This window comes from Gobio gobio, assembly GCF_949357685.1.
Source record: "Gobio gobio genome assembly, chromosome: 2".
Taxonomy (NCBI): Eukaryota; Metazoa; Chordata; class Actinopteri; order Cypriniformes; family Gobionidae; genus Gobio; species Gobio gobio.
The window spans coordinates 38,553,567-38,572,763 of record NC_137098.1 but is presented as its reverse complement, the minus strand read 5'-3'; the positions used below and the strand labels follow the sequence as shown (position 1 = coordinate 38,572,763).

The window sequence follows — 19,197 nt, the reverse complement described above, 5'->3', positions numbered from 1 at the left end:
TCAAAACATGTGTGTCTAATCAAATCCACTGTTCTTGGATATTTGGAACCAATTCTAAAATGGAAACAGTTCTTGCAAGGCTCTTTCAACCAGCACCTTAACAACTGAATAAATGGGGGATGGGAGATTTCAATTCAAATTGTGCAGAAATGTCTTAGGAGGTTCTGCGCATCAAATAAAACGTCTATTTCAGCTAATTTCTGATAACGCTTTCAGCTGCCAATAAAAGCGCAGCCATCCCAACTCCCATAACACATTTTACAATATTCAAATCTGAACGCATTACCCTATAATGAATTTAGATAATGTTAAGAACTATTCTGATTCTGTGTGGGTCGACTAACAACTCATGAGTGGCAGCTCACAAGCTGAACAGGTGGTGCTGTGTCACCAGGGGAGTGGGACGGCATGAGTACTGACAGAATCACCAGCTGCCTGAGCGAGAGAGAAAATGAAGGCCTCAGCGCCCTGTGAGGAGATAATAGCCAATCTAACCTCCTCAGAGTGCGGCAATGGCTCAGCACAGGAGATGTCTTCACACGGGTGCCTGAAAAATGTAGCCCTCAATAGCTTTGCCCACAGGACACTTTCTTCTGATCATATAGAGGTGTCATGATAAACGGAAACAGCCAAAAACAAAGCCACATCTGCACTTACACTGATCAATACGCTAGACAAACTGCTCAGAGACTGACGCTTTAGGTGATTTTAGACTCACAAGACACATAGACCATGAGACAAGAAAATACCCAGACACACACACAGGGCCAGCAGTACTCAGGACTGTGAATCGTGATAGTGAGTTTAAATATTATTTATACTTCTCTGAGAGAAAAGTATGAAATAAATGGCCTGACAACCTCAGCTGATGCTGCCAAGCTGGAAACAAAGTTGCTATTACGGAGTACATGAAAATGAAATGAATAAGTGTGAGACGCCGCGGGCTGAGAGAGAGAGCTGCTCAGCCTATGAAGGCGTCCATCCCTCCCTCCTTCCCCTGTTCACTCCCTCATGACTCGGTTGAAATTCAATACACACGTACACAGATGCTCACTTCCACCACCTCAGACAATCTATTGCCTTGCTCTCCATCATTTCCTCCCCATCTCTCTTTCTTTCTTGCGCCATGTTTTATTGATGCTGCTTTGCTGCATTGCAGCTTAAGGGATAGTTTAATTCTGTGGTGATGCCAAAATCCTTCTTCTCACATTCTTTTCGAGCCGGGAACCACGTCTACGATCCCGCCTAAACAATCACACGACTCTCATTGTCAAAATACAACACATCATTTGGGTGTGAGAAAAGAAAAACCGGGTAGTATTTTAGGGTAAAGTTTAGGCTTAGTTTATAGTAAATTGAATAGGCTTAAATGGCCCTCATCTTGAAATATTTTTTCACTGAACAATCTTAACAACTGTTGCCAACAACATATTAATCCACTTTGGTTTTATTCTGAAGCAAGTCCATGAGGGATCTGTGCATTTGGATAGCTTTAAAAGCATTTTTAAAGAAATATATCAACAAGTATTAAAAAACTGCTTATAAAAGTGCTTGGAAATGTTAAAATTTATTCCAACACATGTACTAAGAATGATATCCCATTTCATGAGAATATTTGACTGAAATTTTTTAAATCTCTTTTTACTGAAACCTCCAGTTCATTCTTATGAGATATCCTATAAAGCTTGAGTTAGCAACAGTAACCAAAAAGGATGAAGCATAGCAAAAGATCAAATAAAAAAAAAGGCACGAAACAGAAACACGAATATTCGAGTAAAATGTACGGCAGGACTGGATTTTGTCCATCGGTAATTTATTGGATCGCTGTCTTTTACTAATTGCTGTGATCTTATGTGAGTGACAGGTTGCATACGTCACCAGAGAAGAGATGTGGTTGCCACTCAAGCAAACAGTAATATTTTGAAAATTGTTTACATTCCTCAGGGAAATCAACCAATGACCTGGATTAATTATAGTGGACCTGTCATTAAACAAATTTAGGAAAAACATATTTTAATTTTAAAATTAAAAAATTTACATACACACACAATATCTAATAACAACACAAGTGACTGGGAAATGCCCATTTATAAAGCCAGTCAAATATGAGTGTGTGTGAGGGTGATGACAATCTCTGTCCCTAATCTCTCTAATGAGTGTGATGTTACATGTGTTTACACTGTCAATATTAAGCAGATGAGCTGGAAGGGAAAACAGTGAGAATGAGTTTATTTAGCAGACTTTGTGTGTGTGTGATAGAGTATTTGTGTGATTAGCAGACACGCACCCACCCGTCCACACAAACATGCTTAAAAACAGAGAAATCCCTGGGCCAATTAAATCATAGACTGCCGTTCTTTGACTATAACACAAGCGCGTCTTTTGTTATTCTTTATCTTTTGTCAAGTGTTTGTTTTCTTTTTATCTTGTCTTTTCAATACACCATGTGTGCAGCTATGTCTATATCAGTCTTGTTCATTATTTGGCAGCGTTGAATACGTGCTTTCAAACCAATGCAGCTTGTTGTTTTCTGAACTCTAAGAATGGAAGGGGAACCTAGAAGAAAGATAGGAAGACCAATAATGGACAGAGAGAAAGTGATGGACAGAAGGGAAAATAATGAAAGAGTTAAACTTTTCTTTCCTTTCAGTGTATCTGATGGTGAAGACTAGCGCTTGTGGCAGGCGGACAAAAGCTGACACGTGTTCCCCGCCCTTTACATTCTTGCCCTCTCCTCGTCTCAGTCCATCTTTGTTCCCTTTCTCTCTGGTCCCAAGGCCTGTGACAGGCGGACTGCCTGTGTGTGTGTGTGTGTGAGGACAGAGAGATAACCGCTGCCTTCCACTGTGAGGATGACATTCAGTTAAGAGCACGAGCTGCCAGCCCACAGCAGGCCTTCACACAATGAGCTCTAAATAACTATATGCCACTATTATTATAGACTGTTATTATAATCTATTATCTTCATTTGAATATTCATATATTCAGTGAATAATATACGCTCTGCATACAAGAAGATTTCCTGAATGTTCCTTATGGGATCCACTGATTCTAAAAAACGATCAATTCAGTCAATCAATATCTGACAATCCGTCCATACATTCACCAGATAATCCCCCCCTTAATTTTTCACCTTCAAACAATCCATGCATCCATACAAAATTTAGGGCTGGGTAAAAGTACTGGTTTTCGATTAATCAAAAAACAAAATACAACACAACCTTTGTAGTCAAATTCCCAAATAAGCAACTCACAAGCCGGTTATTTTTAGTGGATCCAATAAACTCTTAGGGTGTGTTTTATAGTTTGGTTCTCATGGTTCTTTTGGTCTAGACCAAAAAAAGAAAATTACACATTTAGTCCTGGTTTGCTTAGCGTTCACACTGTCAAATTTAACACCTAATCTAAAGATACAAAAAATTAATTAAACCCCAAATGAAAAAAAAAAAGGATTGCTTTTATAACATTTTACGATGGAACTTACTGAACATAAAAAACAATGCTGTGTGCTAGGCTAAATGTGCTTGTTGTATGTGCATACATATGATGGTATGTTCACCAGCTGAGAAATTTAGAAAATGTGTTTAGAAAATGTGTGAAAGAGTCAAAACAGCACTAGGAATCCCTCCGTTACACACACAAATGAATATCTGCTGCAAGAATGCAGTTCCAAAGCCTGTACTGAACTTTAATGGGCAACATCACGACTATGACGGAAAAAAAACAAGTATGATTGAGCAATCTGTCCTTTTTAGGCATCTTGTGACATTACGTCCTGTTTTTGGATCGTTTAGATATCTTTGGCCCGTGTTGCATTCATATTTTAAATCGAACCTGCAGTTTGCTTGAAAGTGCACCTTCTCAGGGGTCTCGGTCTGTTTGTTTGGTGCACACCAAGGTTCGGATGGCAGCGTTTACACTTATTAGTACTAGAGTTTGCTTTAGTCTAAATAAACCATCCAGTTGTGAACATACCCTTAGGAGGTTGGTTTTTCATATTTAAAATATTTTAAAAGATGAATTATTGGTTTGAATCATTGCCCTGTATAATTTTAAACATTAACAGAGAGAATTTCTTTCATATGTGAGAAAAATGGATGTTATAGCACAAATATACACTACAGTTCAAAGCAGGGGGGATTCTAGTATTTTAATTTTAGGGGGGCTCAGCCCCCAGTGAGGGTATGAAAAAAAAATGGTAAGACTTTAGTTTAGGGTCCAATTCTCACTATTAACTAGTAGCTTATTAGTATGCATATTAGGATATTGGCTGTTTATTATTTCTTTTCGGGGGCATGGCCCCTCTAGAAAATTTTGATTTCTATAATCTACATATGTGCATTTTAAGATGTTCTGAACGCCAATAAATTTAATAACAATAGCTTGAAAACCATGTCAGTGGGCAGATATGACTGATAAAGTTTTTCAATTTTTGTCAGTGAAGAAAGTAAATATATGTTTAACTGATATTTATATGTTTTATGAATCAATCATTTTCGAAGGCTAACAGGAAATCTAGGTAACTAAATTTAATAAAAATTAATTCACAATATGCACATTCATTAGCTACTAATCTTATGCCCAATACAAGCTGAAAAAAAGCTGAACTTTTTTATTTACTGAGAGCTACAAATGGAATTATTAATTTACAATATGCACACATTCATTACTATTAATCTTAGGCCTAATCGGAAGAAAACGGCTTTGTTAATATTTCTTGTTTGTTAAAGGTCCTGTTCTTCGTGATCCCATTTTTCAAACTTTAGTTAGTGTGTAATGTTGCTGTTAGAGCATAAATAATACCTGTAAAATTATAAAGCTCAAAGTTCAATGCCAAGCGAGATATTTTATTTAACAGAAGTTCCCTTTCAAAGCCTACAGTGAACGGCCAGTTTGGACTACATCCTGGTATTTCCTGCTTTAATTACGTCAGTAGAACAGTTTATCGACTAACCTCCGCCCACAAGAGTACGCGAAAAAGGGGGCGTGGTCTTGTTGCTCCCGCATGGAGAATAGGAAGTGTTGTGTTCGGTTGCGTTTGTATAGTTTGTTTGTCGCCATGTCGTCGAGACGCTGTTATTTTCATCCCGGAGTCAAGTCACCTTTGTTTGGCTTTCCCAGGGACGCTGTACTTAGAGATCATTGAGCACATGCATCCCCGTTATGGTGAGAGGCGTGACCTTTCCGGTAACGTGCGCTCTGCGTGCCCTAAGCTGCTGTCGAATCACAACATGGGAACCACTGGCACAATCAGAACTCGTTACGTATTTCTGAAGGAGGGACTTCATAGAACAGGGAAATCTTTCAAGCCGTTTTGAGGACAGTGATAACAGCGGTATACAGATAAGTAAATTGTGTGAAAAATACTGTGTTTTTTTACACGCGAAACATGAACACATGTTATATTGCACACTGTAAACACAATCAAAGCTTCAAAAAAACACGAAAAACGGGACCTTTAAATATATTTTAAATGACATTACATAGGCCTATTTCAAATCAAAATGGCGAAATTAGACAAAAGTTGATTAATTTGGTTGACTATTTTTGTCATTTGTTTACATTTCTGACTTGAAGAAGCAGCTGTCAAATATGAAATGTTTAGTTAAGCTACATATCTTGCACTTGACGTCAGTCCTGCTGCTAAAATTCGTGCTCCGCCTCAGCAGAATCTGTGCGTACATAAAGCCTGCCTATTTTGATTTGATTGGTTTTCTCAAATATTTTGACATTGACGAGCGGTGACAGACCAATGAGGCTCAGATTAACACACACACCTCTGCTTCTGACGTGCGCTCTATTTGCCGCCACAGTGGATTGAAGAACACCCTGATTAACGCAGATTAAAAAATGGGACGAAGCCGAAGCCTCCCGCCAGTTTCACATGTTTGAAAGGTTAATCACACATTTTTTAGGGGGGCTGGACAGAAGCCCCCCTAAAAAGGGCATAGTGACGCCCATGGTTCAAAGGTTTGGAGTTAGTATGATTTTTTTTATTTTTATGTATTTGAAAGTAGTCTCTTATGCTCACCAAGGCTGCATTTATTTGGTCAAAAGTAAAAACAGGAATGACCTTTTTACAATTCCTAATAAATTCCATTTTAATACATTTTAAAAAGTAATTTAATCCTGTGATGGTAAAGCTGAATTTTCAGCATCATTACTCCTGTCTTCAGTGTCACATAATCCTTCAGAAATCCTTCTAATATGCTGTTTTGTTGCTCAAGAAACCTTTATTCTTATTATTATTATCATCAGTGGTGGATACAGTAGTGCTGCTTAGTATTTTTGTGAAAGCTGTGACATTTTTTCAGGATTGTTCCGAGGAACAAAAAGTAAAAAAGAATAGCATTTATATGAAATGGAAATATTTTATTTTATTTAGAAAAAAACATTACTGACCCCAAACTTTTGAACCGTAGAGTACCCAAGTGAATCTGAATTAAATAAAAGCAGCTCTGAAACCTCAATGACCTCGCTGACAGATCACACGAAAATGGATAAAATGGTGGAGCGAAGGAGTGGGACAGAGTAATAATAGAAGGCTTGTGTACCTCTGTTCCTCCAGTCTTGGCTAGGTAAATTGCACTTTTGCCACATGTCTCATCCATACAGACTGGCAACAGGTGGTCTTGGGAGCCATCACCGTCTGAGGAAATACAGAAAAGAGAGAGTAAGTGAGAAGGGAAGGTGTAAAATGAGGTCTATGATACACTAATGCATCTTTTAATTTGGTTTCGTAATGCTCCTGAATTCAGCATATGGAGATAACATCATGTGATCTTGAGCATGTGTAATGAAGTGTGTAGCAGCCTGGTGCGTAGCAGTTTGTCCTGGTGTCAAAATTCTGTCCCCGAGTCTTTATTCCTTCATGTTTACCACTTGCATGCTTGACACAAAGCAACTACTATTTAATACAGAATATTAGGAATAAAATATTTCCTAAAGATATAGGGAATGGAATAAAATAAATCAAGGAAAGAAAAAAACAAAATGGGAGATATGCATTGACATTCATAGCATCTACCACACAGCCACGTAGATCAGACAGGCAGCCTGCGGAGAGACAGAGAACTACACACATGCACACACACACACACACACACACAAAAACACTTTTTCATCATGGTGGGGACTTTCCACTTTCAGATTCCTGTAGTGCAATCCATAAAGCATGATGCTAACAATGTCAAGGTCAAGGGTTTGATAATATATAAAGGCAGCTTACTCAAATATATAGGTAGCTATATATATATTAGGGTTGTCACAGTATACCGGTATTGACCAGTTTGAAAATTAAATATTGATATAATGTTATTACTGCACATACGATAATATCGTAAATAGTCCAGCCCCAGTCACACTGCAACATAGTAGGCGGCGGTATTGCAACACTGGTTGCCACCCGTCATAAAACAGAAAAAAGAGGACAACGACGTGTGTACGTAGCTACTACTATTGCACAAAATCATTTCAGAGGAGATGACAGATGAAAAAGAGACACTTTACCTGCAACTGAAAAAAGTTAGCTCACCAGTGTGGAGTATTATAGATTCCCTAAAAAAGAGGGGGTGTTAGAGACCCCAGTCTGCAGGAAGTGCTAATCAACAGTAAGCAAAAAAAGGGGCAATACCACCAACCTGTTCACCAACCTTTGCCTCCATCATTCTGCAGATTGTGCCATGGTAGAGAGAGTGAGTTGCATTTAGTTTGCTAGCCCTTAAACTACATTTTTTTACATCAAGGTCTTACTTATGTTGTTAAAGCTCAGTTATCATAGCGCTGGACTTGGCTCTCATGGCAGAATTTTTATAGACTACTATATTGCAACAATACTGTTATTGTGAATCCTTTAGGCCACGATAATAGTGTCGAGAAAATCTGATATTGTGACAACCCTAATATATATTTAAATGTTTAAAGACCAATATATATTTATAGGCCTACTGTGCAAGAATGTTTTACAGAGAATACTACCAAATCAGTGAATAAACTCAAGGTGACAGTGGCAAGAACACAAATACAAATTATTCTTGAACAGATATTCTGTATGCTGCAAGAAAGGAGAGATGAACACTATGGCTGTCAAAAGAATAAAACTGGTAATATTCCTGGCCAGTCTTTAGAAAAGAGAATAAAACATGAACAATTAGTAAGTTAGTCAATTAGTAAATGTGTTGGTTTAAAGGTCCCATGGCGTGGATTTTTAAAATTATTTTATAATGTTTCCTGAGGTGTACTTATATTGTTAGTATGATTTTTACAACAAAAAATGTCATAATTTAGAAATAAAAGGCATTTTTTCTATCTTGATATTAGCCCTCTGGCTTGAATGCTCTGTTTCAAGGGGCATGTCTGCTGTGAGACTTCAGTGAAAACGCCCACTGTTGTGATTGGCGGACATCTTTGCATTTAAAATGAGTATTAGATTATGTGGCGGAGGGGGCGTGGTTTAGCGAGGTCTGCAAACACTGACAGAGAGAGAAATGGATGGCACTCGTGAACCAGAGAGAGACGGAGAGCTGGAGAAAGATTGCTGAGAAAGTTATATTGTACAGAGTTGTTGAGAGCGCAAGTTTATTTGAGTTCTGAATGAACACGAGTCCCAGTCACGCCACCCTTCCACCTTATTCTACGAACTTTGTAACATGTTGAACCCCTCTCGAATACTTTTACCATTTTTTTGTACCATTACAGCTGTCGAGATGAACGAATCGTCAAAGTGTTGATTATAGCATTATTTTTAGATCTTTTCCCATCACATGAAAAGCTGCAGTGATCAGCATTGAGTACACAGACAGTCTGATGATCGTGTGAATGCAGCGATCTCGTCATTGCAACGCTATTTCTCTCACAAAATGCTTTCACCACAAATAACAGCAAACACGACATCGATATTTCGTTGTGCAGCATAACAGCGTAATTCGTTATAACGGCAGTTTGGACAAGTGTGCACTGCAGATACTGGCGATGTGTGATTGACAGCTCCGAGCATTATAAAGAGAGTGTTCTTTGATGCTCTCTGTAATCATTTAAATAACAGATTAGTTTCATGCTACTAACAGAAACGATGTGAAGTTGATCGTTTAGTCACTGGCTTGATTCACTGATGCATGAACAGTATTAAACTATTTAAAAGGAAAGTCTGTGTGAACTTGAATAATTAGCTACACATCAGAAATCACTGATCACAGATCAGGCATTAATGAACACTGTTACTCACTGTTTGTGGCGGTGCTGTCGAAGCCATATCGTAAAAGTCTGTTTGTAAAGCCTGTGCTGACATCGCGACTGATAAACTGAATCCATTTTCTCCAAATTCTCTGGGCAGGCAAAGCAGAGGAAGGGGAGGTAACCTTTCCCCGTATGACGACATACAGGGCAGATTCCAGATCGGCTTGTCTGAGCTTTCATTTTCTCAACGCGCAGAGCAGGATACCCAGAACTCGGTTTACACCTATCAAAAATTCTAGCCACTTGGAGACCATATACAGGCTAGGGGAACTCATATTAATGTAAAAAGAAAAAACTGAAAATTTCATGCCATGGGACCTTTAACAATTTTTTTTTACAAATATGTAATTCATGTTTAAGTTATCTTCAATAGACCTAAAAACATTTAGCTACATTTTTTTCACCTCTTTTTTTGCCCTTCTTGCAAACCCTTAGTTTGAATTAAGACATTGTGATTACACTTTATTTAGATTTTCACCACTTAGTAGACATTCTACTAACCATAAGTACATTTACTACGTCAGCTAACTCTTATTTGAGTTACTTACAGTCAGTAGAATGTCTATTTGGGGACCATCAAAATCTAATGCTCTAGATGTAACCTACCAGTCATTAGTTATAGTTAGCAAAACGTCTAAAGTGGACTATCGAAATAAAGTGTTACGGACATTATTTAGAATGTTAAATACATTTTATTTGTTACTTGTATCCACAGTGTAGCTGATTGCAAAGGACGTTTGCTCTACAAATCACATATACTGTACCCTTATCACCAGCAATCAGAGTAAGGCTGCCTTCCACTCTTGAGATAGAGAATCTATGCTGGCTTCTGTTTTCTGTATCTCTAAGAGATTTCTTTCTCAGTACATCAGCACAAGGACAGACTGAATGTGACAGTGTGTGTGTCTGTGTGAGAATCAAAGCATGTGTACACACATACTGTAGAGGATTAGTGTGAGCCAGTTGCTTATTGCTGCTAATGGCTACCGCATCCTGCTATACAGTACACGTGCACACATCTAGTAGCTCAAGAAACACACAACAAAATCCTCCACGACACACAGAATGTCATGATGACTGGCCATTAAATGCCACATCACATTGACTTCAAGGAAGAAAAACAAATGGTAAAAGAGGGCATCTCTGCCATTCGCTACCTTCCTGACGGCACTCTAGTATTGAACATCATTCAGCTAATGAATAATGCATTTGGCTGTCACGTGTAAAAAAAGAAAAGAGCAATTACCATCCTGATAGAGCAGATGGAGAATTTTGTCTAACATATGTTGTGCATTCATAATGACACGTCCATGTCAAGACTGACTACATTCTGACAGTGCACACTCATGAATTATAATACTTTTGCACTGTACATGTGTTGGAGGGTGTGACTCTTGCAGTTCTTGCAGCCTGATCTGGATTCTGCACTCTATTAGACCAGAACTGGATTTTAGTTGATCACTGACCCAATTACATTTAAAAAAAAAATGCTGTCTACAACAACAATACCTCTATCAAAAAAGTAATGACACTGTTAATCATAGAGTAATAACAAAAAAAAGCAATAACTGCAAACGTTTTAATTGCACTGTACACCAATCAGGCATAACATTATGACCTAATATTGTGTTGGTCCCCCTTTTGCTGCCAAAACAGCCCTGACCCGTTGAGGCATGAACTCCACTAGACCCCTGAAGGTGTGCTGTGGTATCTGGAACCAAGATGTCAGCAGCAGATCCTTTAAATCCTGTAAGTTGCGAGGTGGGGCCTCTATGGATCGGGCTTGTTTGTTCAGCACATCCAACAGATGCTCGATTGGATTGAGATCTGGGGAATTTGGAGGCCAAGTCAAACTCGTTGTTGTGCTCCTCAAACCATTCCTGAACCATTTTTGCCTTGTGGCAGGGCACATTATCCTGCTGAAAGAGGCCACAGACAGCAGGGAATACCATTTCCATTAAAGGGTGTACATGGTCTGCAACAACGCTTAGGTGGTACATGTTAAATTAACATCCACACGAATGGCAGGACTCAAGGTTTCCCAGCATCACACTGCCTCAGCCAGCTTGTCTTCTTCCCATAGGTAAGGTTGCCTTCTTCCCATAGGTATATGTTCCCCAGGTAAGCGACGCACACGGCCATCCACTTGATGTAAAATAAAACGTGATTTATCAGACCAGGCCATCTTCTTCCATTGCTCCGTGGTCCAGTTCTAATGCTCACGTGCCCACTGTTGGCACTTTAGGCGGTGGACAGGGGTCAGCATGGGCACCCTGACTGATCTGCGGCTATGCAGCCCAAACAAACTATGATGCACTGTGTATTCTGACACGTTTCTATCAGAACCAGCATTAACTTCTTGAGCAATTTGAGCTACAGTAGCTCGTCTGTTTGATAGGACCACATGGGCCAGCCTTCGCTCCCCATGTGAATCAGTGAGCCTTGACCACCCATGACCCTGTCACCGGTTCACCACTGTTCCTTCCTTGGACCACTTTTGATAGATACTGACCACTGCAGACCAGGAACACCCCACAAGAGCTGCAGTTTTGGAGATGCTCTGACCCAGTCGTCTAGCCATAACAATTTGGCCCTTGTCAAACTCGCTCAAATCCTTACACTTGTCAATTTTTCCTGCTTCTAACACAGGGGTCTCAAACTCGCCAAAGTTTAGTGTTCGTGCGGCCCGTGCGTTGCTCTGAAAAGCACCTTTTTGCTGAGTCGTTGCGTGTGCAGCGCTTGCTGCCTCCTTTGTGTGTGTAGGCTGTGTGTGTGTGTGTGTGTGTGTGTGATAGAGAGAGAGAGTTGGCTCGCCCCTCCCTCGTGCAGTATAATTGGTTGACACCGCGTGATTGACAGGAACAGACGAACGAAGCTGATCACACAGTTGAAATGAATGTGGTCTTACAGCAGTCAACACAGACGAGCGCGTCAATCTATCGCTTAATGCCGTTGCTGAGAGAGACTCTATTCTTTCCGGTGAAATCACAAAACAAAATGCAAACGTGTCCATGGTCTTATTATACAATCATTGATGAACATCTTTGATTTCAATGAAGAAAAACTGTATGAGAGCGGATTAGGACCCGGAACCTTTGACACGGTTGACAAAAATTATTCTACCACCAGACCACTAGAGAATTCAAAAGTCTCTCGCGGATCTATGTATTTATTCACTCACTCATGCGAAGAATATCGGGACTAATAATATATTTGACGCAAATTAATGCAAATATTGTTTACAAATAGTCCCAAAAAGATTATTTCCCAACTAGAATTAGACCTAGAATTTCACTCACTGTTCTGTTTGACCTGGTTACGGCCTTGCTGTGAATTAGTCTATTATTTAAAATAAAATTAAAATCATTCATTATTTCATATTACATGATTTAATTTCTATAGGATATATTTAGTTCAAATTCAGAGGAACAGTTCATGTTCAGAAGAAACATTCATGTTGAAGAACTGTTAATAATAAAGATTGAGAAGATTGGATCAGTTGTGCTACTTTTTCTTGCAATACTTGAAACACTTTTTATGTGTAATACTTGATGCGGCCCAGCCTGACCCAGAGTCTACCTCCAGCGGCCCCCAGGTAAAATGAGTTTGAGACCCCTGTTGTAACATCAATTCTGAGGACAAAATGTTAACTTGCTGCCTAATATATCCTACCCACTAACAGGTGCCGTGATGAAGAGATAATCAATCAGTGTTATTCACGTCACCTGTCAATGGTCATAATGCTATGCCTGATCGGTGTATGTCACAAGAACAGAAAGATGAGCAATTACCAAAAAAAAATTCTATTTCACAAAACTATACAGATTTGGTTATTGAATTCAAACAATGCAGATTTCCTTTTTGTTAAAAAAAATTGTCAATAGAATAAAATGTCATGATTTTAAGTCAGTCTTTTAAAAAGCTAAGGAATCAGTGCAGCAATTTCACAAAGTTTATTACTTTGTGTCAGTCAAACTGAAGAAAATAACTTCACCATTGTACCACTTATGAACTCTGAAATTTCTATAATAATCTGCACGTCTCCAACACATCAGTCCAGATTCAGACAGCAGCAGCGGAGCTGGACTACGGGCCTCAGAGCGAACATCACTGCTTGGCAGGCTTGACTAGTGGCATGATGAAATATCTGCTCTGAGATCAGTGTTGTACCTTCTGAGGTGCGATAGAGCATTAGTCCGACCTACTTGCTACCAAACAGGATTGCGCTTTCCTTTGTTTTTTGAGAGGATTATTTTATAGCTGATTTAAACCAGACTGCAAGCCTCTTGCAGTAACTGCTGTAACTGTTTTGCTGGAGTGTTTGGAGCAGAGAGGGATGGCTGGAGAATATTAACGGAGAGAGAGAGAGAGAGAGAGAGCTAGAGGAGAGGAGCTGAGAGAAGAAGGTCACTGGGGTGTATCTTTGATCTGCCACTTAGGTGCGGGACGGAGAAGAGAGCCGTGCCATAACTGACAGGCAGGAGTGTGATCAGAATAACACCCATTTCAAATCAAACAAGCAGACCCTCCCTTTTCTCCCTCCCTCCTTCTCTCCTTCGCTCGCTCACTTTCTCCATCTTCCCACCTTCCTCCCACCTCCTCTCAACTCCTCTCAATTCTCAGCACAAAGTATACCTTTCACTGCTTACTACATTCCTTTCATTTTGTTTATTTGAAATGAGTCTTTGAAGCACCTCATTCAAGATTTCTCTCAGCATTTTATTGTAGGTCCTATTAATGTGCATCTCTGCTCGCAGGTGCCGCAAAACCCAAAGTTGTTTTTTCTAATTAAGTACAGATTCAAACGTTAGTGGTGAATAAGGGAGAACAAAAGCATAAATCAAGGTTGTGGCTTTGATGATCTGTCCAATTACACCATTTAAACAAGCCCACGTCCCCGAAGGCCAAGCCTTCCGCTGTTTTTAGAAGGCGACAAGCTGCGGGACCTGTGCTTTCAGTGCCTACTCAAGCCAGCCGGAGGTATAATGTCAGGATTTGTCCTTGGCTTCAGAGGAAGCTATTCGCTTCCCATTACTACCCACTTAATGGGAGCAGCATCCCTATGATTCACCTGTATTGTGTGTGTGCGTGTCTGTGTGTGAGGGGGTGAGAATGCAGCTAAAGCCAGTGTGTATCTGTCTTTACCCCCAGCGCACATCAGCTGCCGCGCTCTGTCCTGTCAAAGACAATCACCATCAGGGAGCTGCAGCCTGTTCTTCACACCAAATCATCTCATAATGACTGTACAGACTCCCACACTCACACACTACTGTAGCTAATTGGTGCAGACAGTTTGATGCCTGCGTGTGTGTACTAGACGGTGGTGAAATGCGCATGTGGTAAGGGAAGTTAAAAGCTTTGGAGGGAACCAAAAAAACAGGAGAGGAAGATGGAATAGGACAAAGCGGAGAGATGTTGATCGTCAGGGTTTGGCAGTAATCTTCACAGTCCTGTCTCCAGAACAAGCACCTGACACTAATCCAACAAAGCCTTTCCTGCGTGAGCTACATTAACGACTCGGGCATAGCCTCACATACATGTAGACTAGAGCACGTCTCACATGCATGTCGCTTTCCATCCCCTACATCATTTATCATCCTAAATCACAGTCTACAGCTCATTCTCTCTCTTTATATATATATCCTTCCAGCCACCCAACCTCTCGCTTTGCACCCCTTACCGTCACTGTGACATCATGTCTGTGAAGCGGTAAAGGTCATTAGATGATGCATCTAAAAGGTTTTAGATGTCATAATTATAGGGTAAGCTTACAAAGGCCACGTATGTCCCAAGCTCCTGCTTACCAGAACTCAGTCTAACATAGATTTCACCAACAAATGACACATTTGTTTTGGTTGTTTGTTTTATTGAGTTCACTATAACATGCTATAATTGTATATATTCAATTTAATATTCAAACAACCTCTGTTTTAGGGCTCTAACCTAACCTAAGCATATGGTCCCGCTCCCCACTTGAACGACAGGGTAGACATAGTGCTGCTAATGTCATCAAAATGGTTCCAGGTAGTGATGCACCGAAATGAAAATTTTGGGCCGAAACCGAAAATTTAGAATGCACTTGGCCGAAAACCGAAACTGAAGCCGAAAATGGCTTCTTTTAAAAACGTATACTAATATATATATATATATATATATATATATATATATATATATATATATATATATATATATAGCTTGAATTTAATGGATCTAAAAAAATAAAAATGAAATAAAAATATCACAAACCAATAAAATAATCAAACTTCTATTAACCCTTGTGTGGTGTTCATATTTTTGTTATTCAGCCAGTGTTCGTGGGTCTGGTGGACCCGCTGCATTTTTGGGTTTTTAATTCAACACAATCAAAATACTCAACAGATGTTTACTTCATCCCAATTACAAGCTATATAAACAGCATATATGGTTAATATTTTCTCTTTACCTTTGTTAGATCACATTTAAGAATTGCAACCTCGTGTGGGAACGGCAGGGGTAGAAACAAAACTCACTCTCACTCAAACTTGCACTCTCTCACACTTACACACAATCTCTCTCTCACACGCACGCACAGACACACTCATTCACGCACACGCACACACACAACACACACACACACACACACACACAACACACACACACACGCACGCACACGCACACGCACACACAGTCACTTGGATATGTGGTGTATGGTTACTCTCCATAGGCATAATGGTTTTTCTAATGTACAAACTGTATAATCTATCCCCGTACACTAACCCTACCCCTAAACCTACCCATCACAGAAAACTTTTGGCATTTTTTGAATTTCAAAAAACACCATTTAGTATGTTTTAGTATGAGGACACAGATGTCGTCATAAACCACGTTTACGTTGTAACCCATGTCATTATACACATTTGTGTCCTCATAAACCATATACATGAACATACACACACTAACAGCAGGCCCTGACAGGAGGAGGACAGAGTAAAGGTGCACAGGACCTACAATTTCCACACTTTTATTAGCCCCGGGTCCAGTGGACCCGAACATCCTGTGTGTAATATAAATGTGTAGGGGGGGTGTACAGTGTGTGGTTATTGAAAATGTGTACTGATATATATTCCTCACAGAAAATGAGCCAAGGCCAATGAGTCTCAGTTTGAAAAAATAATTAATCGTATCATTTTTCTTTTGATGAAAAATGAAAACGGGTCCAACGGACCCGAACACCATACAAGGGTTAAGTTACATAACAAAACCTAAAATATTTTTTTACAGTAAATATAAATAATAATACCAAGTAATATTATTCTTCAAGTTTTATGTTCCATAAAATAAAATAGTTTTTTAACAGTTTTGCAAAAAAAGATCCACAATAATCAGAATAACTGCACAGAAAAATCACAGAATGGTTCTCATTAAGAACATGAGATGCTGCACTGAATAGTCTGTCTGTGCACTGTTTGTGCTGGTGCTTGGGGCAGATAAATAACCTGCGGGCAATCCGCGCAAGCAATGGAAAGCGGCCTTCGTTCGCGCGCCAGCAGTCAAGGGGATTGTCGCTTCTGGCAAAGGGTAGTTCAGCTGGATACGTCTCTATTTGTTCTCATACCGCTGACATGCTTAATCTTTGATAGGCAGACGCGTCGCGTCATAACAGCTCGACCGTGAGTGAAACTTAATAGCACAACGGCGAGCGCGTCGAGTATAAACGCCTCGTCCGTTTGGGGAGGAGCGCGCGCAGTTAGCGGAGGCTCGCGCTGCGGAGCCAGGCGAAAGTATAAACACGGATGGGAGGGGCGGGTGCCATTCATTTTCGGTTTACGTTTTTTATTTCGGCCCGAAACCAATAATGTCATTTTCGGCGGCCGAAATTTCGGTGCACCCCTAGTTCCAGGGCCCACCAGATATGCTGTCAGCCATAAATGACCTGAGACATAAACCTTTGTAAAAAAAAAAAAAAAAAAGTCTTGAGGTTTAAAGGGGCTATATGCAACTTTTCCCCCAAAATAAACATAACAATAGCCGTTTTATTTTACCATTTATGACTCAAACATCTCCTGATGAGCATACTGACACCTTGTCCGCTCACAGTGGGTGCACCTATAAGTCTGTATCCTATTTTTCCTATTTTCTGGCGGGTCGTCTTTTCCCGCGCTGTCTGCGGATGTGACGTCACCACCGCTGCGAGAGCGAGCAGAAAATGAGAGCAGTTCTGTTTTTTGGCCACAGGTGTCAGTCGCGAGTTTAAATTTCAGAAAAACGCATATACCCCCTTTAAATTGCTGGGGTCAATTTGTCCCCAGTGAGTATTTTTCTTTTTACCAGACTTGAGGGTAACAGGAGGGTTAAAAACTGTCAAATACACACAAAATCAAAAAAGGCCTTCACACAGTCCTCTGCCAAAATAAAAGTTTAGTGTAACTGGATGAATAGATTGAAGAAATTACGACAAAAACATATTACTCTTTTAAAGGTAATATGCCATGTAAAATAATTGTATTTTAACTTTATTCTTAAATAAATAAATTCATTAGTTAATTAATTTAAAAAGTATGTAATAAAACAGAATCTAAAATCTAAAAAAAAAACATTTTGTGAATTTGTGACATTCCTTTTGATATCTGTTATTCATTGGATGCTTGTCAACGTCATATATTCCTGTTATTCAAAAAGAGTAAGACTTTTAGAGACTTGTGGTGGCTTTTATTTCCTAAAATTAAGAAGGTTTGTTTCTTGTTATTATTCTCAGGCAACCTATTCAAAAGACAGCCCATGATTTAGTATGTAAATAAATGCAAGACAGAAAGCCATCAATGTTAATGGGAGATTTATTATTTTGAAGTAAATTAAAATTAATTTATAATTAAATACAAACAAGTTTTTATATTTGGCAACACTTTATTTTACAGTGTCATTGTTACATACACTATATTGCCAAAAGTATTGGGACACCCCTCCAAATCATTGGATTCAGGTGGTCCAATCACTTCCATGGCCACAGGTGTATAAAATCAAGCACCTAGGCATGCAGACTGCTTCTACAAATATTTGTGAAAGAATGGGTTGCTCTCAGGAGCTCAGTGAATTCAAGCGTAGTACCGTGATATATTGCCACCTGTGCAATAAGTCCATTTGTGAAATTTCCATACTACTAAATATTCCACAGTCAACTGTTAGTGGTATTATAACAAAGTGGAAGCAATTGGGAACAAACAGCAACCGTAAAATCAGCACATGCTGAGGCGCAAAGTGTGCAGAAGTCGCCAACTTTCTGCAGAGTCAATAGCTACAAACCTCCAAACCTTGTGTGGCTCAAGAACTGGGTGGAGGGGGGATTATGGTGTGGGGCTGTTTTTCAGGGGTTGGGACTGGCCCCTTAGTTCCAGTGAAAGGAACTCTTAATGCTTCAGCATACCAAGACATTTTGGACAATTTCATGCTCCCAACTTTGTGGGAGAGTTTGGGGATGGCCCCTTGCTTTTCCAACATGACTGCGCACTAGTGCACAAAGCAAGAATTGTAAAGACATAGATGAGTGAGTTTGGTGTGGAGGAACTTGACTGGCCTTCACAGAGTCCTGACCTCAACCCGATAGAACACCTTTGGGATGAATTAGAGTGAGGATGCGAGCCAGGCCTTCTCGTCCAACATCAACAACACAAGTTGTCACACCGATCACAAGTTCAGTATGGAGTACCGCAGGGCTCAGTGCTAGGACCGTTGCTCTTCACCCTGTACATGCTACCACTGGGAGATATCATTAGGAAGCATGGCGTTAGTTTTCATTGTTATGCTGACGATACTCAGCTCTATATTTCTTCACGCCCTGACGAAACTTACCAATTCACAAGATTAAAGGAATGCATAGCGGATTTAAAACATTGGATGACCAGTAATTTCCTGCAACTCAATTCAGAAAAAAAAGAATTTTTAATTATTGGACAAAAAAGCTCCACAAGTAGTAACCTAGAATACTGT

General features: G+C 39.7%; 1 protein-coding gene across 1 annotated transcript in view; it reads right to left on the bottom strand.

Annotated features, from left to right (window-relative positions):
• itfg1 (integrin alpha FG-GAP repeat containing 1) overlaps nucleotides 1-19,197 on the bottom strand; it is a 174,937-nt gene that overhangs the window by 89,074 nt on the left and 66,666 nt on the right. The window contains exon 9 of the mRNA XM_079803686.1: nucleotides 6,555-6,649. Within this exon, the coding sequence (XP_079659812.1) occupies nucleotides 6,555-6,649 (95 nt within the window). The remainder of the gene's footprint in view (nucleotides 1-6,554; nucleotides 6,650-19,197) is intronic.